The following is an 11,482-nucleotide window of genomic DNA, read 5'->3' on the forward strand; positions in this document are numbered from 1 at the left end:
TTGAATTTGGTCGGAAAACTGTTAGAGAGGATAACCCTTAACAGACTTGCCGAGTACACGGAGAGTGTGGATAGTCTGTTCAACAAGCAGTTCGGCTGCCAGAAAGGCAGAACTACAACGGATGCCAGTTTGCGGTTGTCTTCTTAGGCGTAAAAAATACTTTCAACAGCTGGGAAGCAATCGTCCGTTCGCTGAACAGCATGAGGGTTTCTTTGCAGGATTTTGAAGAATCAAACACTGATTAACAATATAGACAAGGGAGAGAGAAGATTGACAATTACGGCCCGCGTTCCTCAGGGCTCTTTTCTCAGCCCGATGCTATTAAACGCAATGTATTGAAAGTGTACCTTCACAGCGACATAAAGATTGTCGGTTTCGGGGACGATGTGGTGCTCCCAGCAGTCAAGGAATCACTAAAAAAGAAAGTGGAAGACTAGATGCAGACAAAAAATCTAGCGAGAGCCCATCATAAAACAGAGGTGCTGTTGATTATCAAGTTCCATATGACGCTATTTCTGTTAGGTCATGGCTGCTACAGGAATTACCAGCACAGTTTCGGGTGTGCGAAAACCCCTCTATGTCCGGAGTACACAAGGTGTCACCGGATTTTTGTTTACCCAGCGGTCAGGTTGAAGGTTCACCGGATTTTTGTTTACCCATGGATCGGTTCAAAGCAAAGCGCATTTTTTGTTATCAGCGGGGCAGACTCCAACCCAGATAAAATCTTTCACAGAATGGTCTCGCGATGAAAATACGTGTAACGCCATTAATGGAACCATTGTGTAAATTAGGCCGGCTTTGTAGCAAAAATGGCGGAATGATCAAGCGTGTTGATGAATTGAACAATGGGTAGCCGCGTGGGGTAGGCCAAATCCACCGCCAGGGGTTCTAGTAGTTCGCGTCGATGCACCTGAAGCGGGTCGTCAAGACGCCTATATACCAAACATCTCGCTCTATTCACAATTGCCGACCTCGTCAACCTACCGGGCAGCCCGTGAGCAGACTAGCTCCACCACCGAGAACTAGATTGAGTAGGTAGCGAGAAGTGCCAGAGATAGGTCGTCGGGCGGCAGCGAACCGGAAGCGCCGGACCAACCTCGATACCCGAGTAGATCGCGACAAAACTGGGAGCTAAATGGCTCACACAACTGGCATCGGAAACAGGAGATCAATAGCTCATTGAGATGGGAGCTAAATGGCTACAGACGCCAGGCATCTGAATCTTTTTAAACCTTACTATAAAGAACGCATACAGACATTTTCAGATCGGTTGAAAAGTCAAGTTTCAGACTGGTGTACTGACCATTCCTATCCGTTTCATGAATCCGTACGACTATCGGATGAAGTTGCTGTAGCTATTTAAAGTGAATCAAGTCGAACTATTGCCTATCCTTATAACATTGGGCTTGTTGCCATACAACGCCGGCGCTTACGTTGACAAAAATGCTGATTTTGCAGTTCTCTTTCTAGAATTTGTCTAGTTTTTACAATTTGCCTACCCGCAATCCGCCTATCCCTGTAGGCCATTGACTGCTCCCATTCCACTGTTTTGCCATACAAATAAATCCTAAACTCTGTAACGGTTTTTACTGCAATAAACAAAAGAAACAGTTGTACCAAAATATAACCTCTCGAATCAGTTCTAGCGAATATCAGCAAAAAAAATCAAAACCTATCAAGTATTAAACTCCCGTAGACAATTCAACTAAGTGTTACCTATTTCCAACAATAACAAGAGCAACCAAACAAATCAAATGTTACGAAAAAAACACATTGCTCACGAATGCCACACCTCGTGGACAATCCTTTTCGACAAATAAACGAAGAATGATCATCCGTAGATTGTTGCATTCATAGCCGTAAGCTCAAACGCGTACTAACTATTTTTAAACCGGACTAACTTTTAAACCGGCCTAAACTATTTGGTAAGCTTCAACCCAACGATGCTGTCATTTATATGGCTGCGTTCTGATCGGCGATACACGACAATGTTAAAAAACAACAAATTCATGTTAAAAAAATGAGTAAATTAGACAACACGGAGAATTGTTTTTCATGCCGATATTTTCTTGCAGTAAAATAGCTTTTCTTCGTCATATGTCTCGTTCCATAGCGTGTGATAACAATTTGGTCAACATGTAACTGATGTGTTTCTGACTGTTCGCGATAGCGAGAATGACGCAACCTAACTTCCCAATGTACCACAACCCTGCCAGCAAAACGCGCCAATTCGACATCTCCCTCCCTTTTTCCCGTTTGTATGCAAGACTCAATCACACACTAACACCACGTAAGCCGCCTGGATAGTCTCCCACATTAGTACCATTCCCTTCATCATATGCTACGCCAATATAACGAAGTCCCTGATTGGCGGAACAATCCAGAATGCTCTTTTGGATACAGTATAAAAGCATGTGCAGTATCGTAAAACAGTCATAAGTATTTTGTAAATTAAACAGTGAAGTCGAATAAACAAGAAAAACCGAGAATGGAATATTCCTTTCCCAAGCTGATGCCTGAGGATTGCAGCCATTGCTGCTCGTCTGCTCGCCATGTGAAATCTGGAAGTGATTTCATTCCACTGCTGCTCCGTTTCCGCTCGAGTTCAGCTGCCGTAGGAGTTTGCCGCTGCGTTGAGGACCTTTCTGCTGCTGCACGTTTAGTCATGTTTGATCTGCAGCTGCTATCGGATGCCACTATTTCTCGCTATCTTCCGTCCGTAAAGAATTAAATTAGGCTCAAGTCCTTTTCAGGACTGGTCATCAGGAAGATAGACGATTGAAGAGCACAGATAGACCAGCGTCTCGTTGCGTGCAATGTCCCAGCAGAAGGTCTTCTGGCAGCGCGGCAGTGTCGCTGTTAGAGTGAACCGCTAGTCGTCCGCGTCTCAAATTGTCGATGTTGGCATGTGGAGCCAACAAGGTATCTGCGTTCAAAATTTTCGTCGTTGGCATGTGGAGCCAACAAAGTGGTCCTTCGAGCCGAATAGTGAAACACGCATATGAACCATAATCAAAGTAAATGAAAACGCTTTATGAAAAAAAGTTGTGAACTAATTGAATTTCTGCCAATATGAACAAACAAATCAAGTGAACACTGAACAGAGCAAAAGTAAAAGTGAGTGAATTCCAAAGGAACACTGGTAGTGTTTTTGCAATCGAGCTGTGTCATCATTGTGTTTGTTGCTCTACCGTAGCAGCGTTTCCTTTTTCTCTATGACACTACCACGCACACCAGAGACATCAAAGAAGCTAAAAATGGAAGAAGTCAAGCCACTCATCCATCAGCGTGGCCAGGTGAAGGCCAGCGTTACCACCATCGTCAGAGCATTAGAAAAAGCGGAAGATGATCCAAGTCAGGTAAGCCTTCCAATCCTGCGAGTGTATTCGAAGAAACTTGAAACCTTTTACAACACGTATGTCGCCTTTCACAAAGAAATATTGGCGAATATTCCAACCGGAAAGCTGGATGAACAGGATGAAAAATTTACCGAGTTCGAAAATCTGCACACAGATGCTATGATTCGTGTTGAGATTTTGATTGAATCATTTTCTAAACCCCTTTTAGCCACTGCCCCAATTACTACGCAAGGAAATTCCCCCCAAGTGATTATTCAGCAGCCACTTAGAGCACCCATCCCAACTTTTGACGGGCGCTATGAAAATTGGCCGCGTTTTAAAACGATGTTCCAAGATATCATTGATAAATGTGCAGATTCTGATGAAATTAAACTGCATCATCTCGATAAGGCATTAGTTGGTGCCGCAGCCGGCATTATTGATGCAAAAACTCTAGCGGACAATAATTATCAACATGCATGGGAAATTCTTATTGATAGGTTTGAAAATACAAGGGTTATAATTGATACATACATTGGGGGGTTGCTGTCTTTGAAAAAGATGAGCAAGGAGTCTTACAGTGAGTTACGTGAGTTGATAGACACGTGCACAAGGCACGTAGAAGGTTTAAAGTACATGGGTCAATCAATCGATGATACATCGGGATTAATAATCACAAAAATTCTCACTTCTTGTCTTGATCCAGTTACTCGAAAGTATTGGGAACGTTCTCTCACTCACGGTGAGTTACCTAACTTTGATGAAACATTACTATTCCTCAAAGAACAGTGTCGTGTCCTCGAACGATGTGAAACTGAGCAACCAGCTGATGCAAAGCCATCTCTGGGTAAGTCCTCTCAAGCTGCGTCTAAGTCAGGCAATGTGAAAGTACATGCGTCAACTTCCGCCGAGAGCAACGAACCGTGTCAGCTTTGTGGTGGTAATCATTTCAATTACCAATGTTCCGAATTCCGCAAGTTGTCGGTGCCAGATCGAATTGCGAAGGTGAAGGATTCCCGAGTTTGTTTTAATTGCCTTCGTCGTGGACACCGATCAATAAATTGCCCATCTAAGAATACATGTTCCAAATGCCGCAAACGTCATCATTCTCTCCTACACCACGAGGGCCAGAAACTCGACAGTTCTGGAATGATAGACGCGAAGCCTCAAGAGCAAGGTGTTTCGATTCAATCTTCGTCTGTTCCACTGCCACCACAAATCGTTCCAGACAGTTCTGTTTCCACGAATGTTTCTTCTACATGTTGTTCAGCCATTCTCCCGAATGTGTTGCTACTTACCGCTCTTGTGAGTCTCTTAGACAAAAATGGCAATCCCATCCGTTGTCGTGCATTTTTGGATAGCGGAGCACAAACAAATCTTTTATCTGGTTCAATGTATCAGAAGTTGGGAATCGAAGGTACGCCATTCAATGCAGATATTGTCGGCGTAAGTGGTGCCCGCAGCAAGTCAACCCGATTAGTAGAGGTCAATATTCGTTCATTATACAGCGATTACAATGCTTCATTGAAATGTCTGGTCACGTCAAAAATCACCAATGCTCTCCCGTGTAAAACTGTGAACATCTCCAACTGGAGAATTCCCTCAGGTATCTTTTTGGCTGATCCAAAGTTTGGCACCCCAGCAAATGTAGATATGCTGATTGGTGTTACCGAGTTCTTCCGAATATTGAAATCAGGGCATCTTGTGATTGGCGAAGGTCTGCCCGAATTACGCAAAACGGAATTGGGTTGGGTCGTTGCTGGAGAAATTAACGATGAATCATCAGCTATTGTAAATGCGCAACAGATAAATTCCGTGACGATCGAGTCTCTTAACGAAGCGATAAAACGCTTTTGGGAAATCGAAGAAATAGAAAACCAAACTTCTTCATCTACGGAAGAACAAGAATGTGAGGAAATGTTCCGTAAATCTCATGAGAGAGATTCTACAGGCAGATATGTAGTGAAACTTCCATTCCGAAGCAACATCCACCAACTTGAGGATTGAAAAGCGTTTACAAAAGCAACCAAATCTGCAAAATCAGTACTCGTCCTTCATTCATGAATATGAGTCCTTAGGGCATTGTAAAAGAATCCGAGAAGCTGATGATAGTCCTAACATGGTTAAATATTACATGCCACACCATGCCGTGCTCCGTTCCGACAGTTCAAGTACTAAATTGAGGGTGGTTTTTGATGCATCTGCTAAATCGGGTCCCTCAGCTACATCACTTAACGATGTGCTACAGGTCGGTGCAACTGTCCAGAGTGATTTATTTAGTATTTTGCTAAGATTTCGAATGCATCGTTATGTCTTCACCGCTGACATCACAAAGATGTACAGGCAGGTTCGCGTTCACCCCGATCAAACCTCAGTTCAACGAATTTTTTGGCGTTCGAAGCCAACTGAGAGGCTTCGAATTCTTGAATTGCAGACTGTTACATACGGTACTGCTTCAGCTCCTTTTTTGGCAACCCGCGCGTTGGTTCAACTCTGTGAGGACGATGGATCCGAGTTTCCGCTAGCGGCTCGCATAGTGCTGGAGGATTGTTATGTTGATGACATAATATCTGGTGCTGATTCGATTGAAGCAGCTATTGAATGCCGTCAACAGCTTCAAGCCCTTTTAGCCAAAGGAGGGTTTCCCGTACACAAATGGTGTGCCAATAATGAATCAATTCTACGTGATGTTGCCGAGTCTGAACGAGAGAAACTACTACAACTTGATCAACTTTCGGCCAACGAGGTTATCAAAACACTCGGTCTAATATGGGATCCTACAAGCGATGAATTCCTGTATGCCATTGACAATGCTACTTCAGAAACTACAATTGTAACCAAGAGACAGATTTTTTCCAAATGTGCAAAGTTGTTCGATCCTATTGGTTTCCTTTCTCCCATTCTTGTGTTGGCGAAACAGTTGATGCAGCGCACATGGTCACTCAAAATTGATTGGGACTCTCCTCTGGAAGGAGATCTGTTGGCAGATTGGCTACGTTTTAGTGGTTCTCTAAAGGGCGTGAATGAAATTAAAGTTCCAAGACCAGTCATTACTTTTCAATATTCCCATTTACACTTGCACGGTTTCGCTGATGCCTCGGTATTAGCTTATGGGGCTTGTATTTATATCCGTTGCATTGGGTCCGAAAATGAATGCTTTGTTCGCTTGCTATGCAGCAAAAGTAAGATCGCTCCTCTACAGAATATGACGATTGCTCGAAAGGAGCTATGTGCAGCACTGCTGCTCTCACGGTTAGTCCGCAAGGTGTTTCCCATTCTCCAAGCCAGTATTTCAACCGTTTACTTGTGGTCAGATAGTCAAATAGTACTTGCTTGGTTGCGAAAACCTCCCGCAATGCTTCAGCCGTTTGTTCGAAATCGTGTTACAGAGATTGTCCAAGACAATCAGCACCATCAGTGGGGTTACGTGCGGTCAAAGGAAAATCCAGCTGACGTGGTATCTCGAGGCCAGTCTCCTGATCTATTGAAAAACAACTCTTTGTGGTGGGATGGTCCACCATTTCTTCAATCATTGGAGTTAGAGCCAGCTGTCGCCGAAGAAATTCTTGATTCCGAGCTTCCGGACATGAAGTCTTCTTCTGTTATAATGATTAATATCCTAAACATCGATGATCTTCCGTTGTTTAAGCGCTTCAGTAACTTTCGAAAGCTCCAGCGAGTTTTGACTTACGTTCAACGCTTTATCAGAAATTGTCGCGAGAAGGTCGTTGAAAATCGTATCATTGAACCATTACCTACAATAGCAGAGCTCAGAGCAGCATTACATACGATCGCAGTACTAATTCAACATGAAGCATTTTTCGATGAGGTTCAGCGAGTAGAACATGGTGAACCATGTAAAAGAATTGGTAATTTAGGTCCCTTTCTCCACGAAGGAGCATTGAGAGTAGGTGGTAGGCTTCAACATTCTCGCTTGCCGCTGCAAATGAAACACCAGTACATACTGCTAAAGCATTACATAACTGATCTTATTATTCGTGCATACCACGAGGAAAATTTGCACGTGGGTCCAACAAGTCTGCTTTCCGCCATACGGCAACGTTTTTGGCTATTGGGATCCAGATCAGCTGTTCGAAAAATTACAAGAAATTGCGTTCAATGTTTCCGTTCACGGCCCAAGGGTGTAACACAATACATGGGCAACTTACCACCAGCCCGGGTCACATGTGGAGCCCCTTTTGAAGTTACCGGGGTAGACTATGCAGGACCCTTTTTGGTGAGACAAGGAGCTAGAAAACCTGTCGTCGTAAAATCATACATATCCGTATTTGTTTGTTTATCGACCAAAGCTGTCCATCTTGAGCTTGTTTCGGACATGACTACAGTTGCTTTCATAGCAGCATTGCAAAGATTTATTTCTCGCAGGGGAATTCCTCGTGAAATTAATTCCGACAATGGTACTAATTTTCGGGGTGCCAAAGCAGAACTGCTCAACCTTTTCAAGCTATTCCAAGATCAAGCTGCCGTGAAAGCTATTGGTTCTTTTTGTCAATCGAAGGAGATAAGATGGAACTTCATACCGCCAGAGGCACCAGAATTCGGAGGCCTGTGGGAGGCGGCAGTAAAAAGTACAAAATATCACTTGAAGCGAATTCTGAAGGAAACTCCATTAACATTCGAAGAGTTCAGTACTTTGTTAGCGCAAATTGAAGCAATACTTAATTCACGTCCCCTGTTTTCCCTTTCCGATGATCCTGTCGATGATGAGGTTATAACACCATCGCACTTTCTCATTGGGCGACCAATCAATGCTATTCCAGAACCGTCATATAACTCAATTAAAGTGAATCGTTTAAGCCGATGGGAGCATTTGCAATTGATGAGAGAGCATTTTTGGAAATCGTGGGTTCGGGATTATTTAGTAAGCTTACAGCCAAGAGGAAAAAACTTTATCCGAGTCCCAAATGTTTTCCCGGGTCAAGTTGTTTTGCTGGAGGACAAGAATTTACCGCCATAGCAATGGAAGTTGGCCAGAATTGTCACAGTGTACCCTGGATGTGACGAACTTGTAAGAACAGTCGATGTTCGCGTTGGTGAATCAGTGTTTCGACGACCTATTAATAAACTTTCTCTCCTACCTATAGAAGATAATTTGCCGTCCAGCCGGGATTCTGCGACCAACAAGTGATGGCCATCACTTGCCGGGGGTGTATGTTCGCGATAGCGAGAATGACGCAACCTAATTTCCCAATGTACCACAACCCTGCCAGCAAAACGCGCCAATTCGACATCTCCCTCCCTTTTTCCCGTTTGTATGCAAGACTCAATCACACACTAACACCACGTAAGCCGCCTGGATAGTCTCCCACATTAGTACCATTCCCTTCATCATATGCTACGCCAATATAACGAAGTCCCTGATTGGCGGAACAATCCAGAATGCTCTTTTGGATACAGTATAAAAGCATGTGCAGTATCGTAAAACAGTCATAAGTATTTTGTAAATTAAACAGTGAAGTCGAATAAACAAGAAAAACCGAGAGTGGAATATTCCTTTCCCAAGCTGATCCCTGAGGATTGCAGCCATTGCTGCTCGTCTGCTCGCCATGTGAAATCTGGAAGTGATTTCATTCCACTGCTGCTCCGTTTCCGCTCGAGTTCAGCTGCCGTAGGAGTTTGCCGCTGCGTTGAGGACCTTTCTGCTGCTGCACGTTTAGTCATGTTTGATCTGCAGCTGCTATCGGATGCCACTATTTCTCGCTATCTTCCGTCCGTAAAGAATTAAATTAGGCTCAAGTCCTTTTCAGGACTGGTCATCAGGAAGATAGACGATTGAAGAGCACAGATAGACCAGCGTCTCGTTGCGTGCAATGTCCCAGCAGAAGGTCTTCTGGCAGCGCGGCAGTGTTGCTGTTAGAGTGAACCGCTAGTCGTCCGCGTCTCAAATTGTCGATGTTGGCATGTGGAGCCAACAAGGTATCTGCGTTCAAAATTTTCGTCGTTGGCATGTGGAGCCAACACTGACCTAAGAACTTTAACTTGGTGGATAGTTTATAGTTGGCCGATGATATACAGCATTTTGTAGTGACATAATATTTAATGCACAAAAGAAAATAAGTTTGAAGTGGTTGAACCATCGTGCCATGATAGTTATTTTAAACTTTGATTAAAAAATTGGTTGAAATATTTCAAATTGAATTCAAAATGAACTGTGAATATAATTCTAATTGAACACGATACCTGTCGACACGGGGGGGGGGGGGGGTAGAATATTTATATTCATTTCAAGCTAATTTTCACAAGGTTGGAATAAATATCAATTATAAATAAAGGTTAGATCACACTCTGCGAATTAAAATTGTACACGTTTTTTTCAGCGAAGCTTAAATAAAAAGTAAACAAAGGCCAAACAAAAAATTGACAGAATGATCATTTTAAATTCACAAGTGTTATATTTCATATTGTTGATTGCCTATTTCTGTAATGCACCAATGTAGATTGGAACGATTTTATTTGCTAACAAAATTTCTACGATTTTATAAATAAACAGTAATGACTGTTTTGAGCATCCTAGCAATATATTTTTACGAACAAATATATTGATCGCCGTTGCGTTCGCAATCAATTTTAAAATATTTTTATTTGGATGTTTTATGTGAGTTTATTCATATAGGAAAAATGCGTATATTTAAAATCTTTTATTTAATCTTTGCTTAGGGTATTAATGGAGTTACTTTGTAAGCAGTTGACATTCTGATTCAATTTGAGAACTGGTAGTGAAAATAAGAAAATTTATAAAATAGTGCATTCTACGATCTACATCCGATTGTCATTTATTTGGATCTATCCAATAAAGAAAAACTATTTTTTTTTCGTTATTCACTTTCTTTGATGTGTGAACGACAGATATATGGGCAATAATTCGTGATAACATGTTATTGATTTATATTACGGAATAAAATGATCCCACTTAATCTCACAGAGATATGTAAAAGAAAATAATCAAAACAATTCTTATTGCAGTTTTGATTCTAATTCGCAAAAAAACAACTTTGATCTGAATATGCGATAATCGATTCGATTTATCCAAATGCTCTCCTGTAACTCTTCGATGAGCAATTGGAATCAAGCGTGTAGAGAGAAGGAAAGAACAGAAAAATCAAAAATACAGGTAAATATAGAGCACTCTATATATCTGACAACCTCAAAAGCTGATTTTCAACGACGTAAATCTGTCAAATGGGTTAAATCCAAATTGCTGAGCTTTCAACATCTTGTATTGCTAAAACGATGAGTTCAACGAAATTTTACGACGTCGTGCAAAAATTGAGAAAGCTTCAAGTCCCGGTTACAAAATAATAAATTACAATTAATTACTTCCTATAGTCTGCAATCTGTCTGATAATCAATTGACAGATATAACTTAACAAATTGAACCTGACACTTGATGCAGACAGTGAATCTTCAGAAGGCACCTCGACAAAATGCATGTTAACCGTAACTCAATATTTCCTGGACCAATCGTACTGAATTTTGCACAGTTTTTATTCTTCACATCATTGGTCTACAGTGGAAATGCTAATCGTCCAAGATCTGATGGAAAATTATAAATAGTGAAACAATATAAGCAATCATCGATGTTATTTAAATAACGATCAAAATGAGAATATTTGTAGCAGATTGTTTGCCGTCATATTGTTACTTAGGTTGTATGACATGGCTTTATTTACAATCTTTTATTTAATCTTAGTTTGGATTCTTTCGAAAGCAGTAAATTATAAGAAAACTTCCACTTGCTTATTGTGTTCTTTGTGAGAAGATATAAGTAGAAAAGAGTACACAGTGTGATTATATATTATTTTCTTTTCCTCTAGTTAAACTAACTAAAAAATTGTGGGTATATTAAACAGCTTTACTCATTTCGATAGCCATAAGTAAACTAACAAACGAAAACAATTTTTTTAATGCAGCTTTGCATCCAATTTTAAATTTTCGTTCTACGGTTTGTTTCAAAATTATTCGACTTCTGCTAACTTGCAATATAACTCTTCGACATGGCATTTGCAAATGAGCGTGCAGCACCTTATGGATAGGACGATAAAGAATATCAAAAAATGACATTTAAAACTCGATTATACCTGTTTTTCGTACGCGATAAAACTTGCTTACTTGCCCTCATATGG

The 11,482-nt window shown here is 41.4% G+C and overlaps 1 protein-coding gene across 1 annotated transcript; it reads left to right on the plus strand.

The window, feature by feature from the left end:
- The first annotated feature begins 4,730 nt into the window (after window positions 1–4,730).
- LOC131681044 (uncharacterized) lies at window positions 4,731–5,345 on the plus strand. The gene has a single exon (XM_058961749.1). It carries the CDS (start codon window positions 4,731–4,733, stop codon window positions 5,343–5,345), a length of 615 nt encoding a protein of 204 aa, XP_058817732.1.
- Window positions 5,346–11,482: the final 6,137 nt, after the last annotated feature.

Source organism: Topomyia yanbarensis, chromosome 2 (assembly GCF_030247195.1).
Source record: "Topomyia yanbarensis strain Yona2022 chromosome 2, ASM3024719v1, whole genome shotgun sequence".
NCBI classification, from domain to species: domain Eukaryota; kingdom Metazoa; phylum Arthropoda; class Insecta; order Diptera; family Culicidae; genus Topomyia; species Topomyia yanbarensis.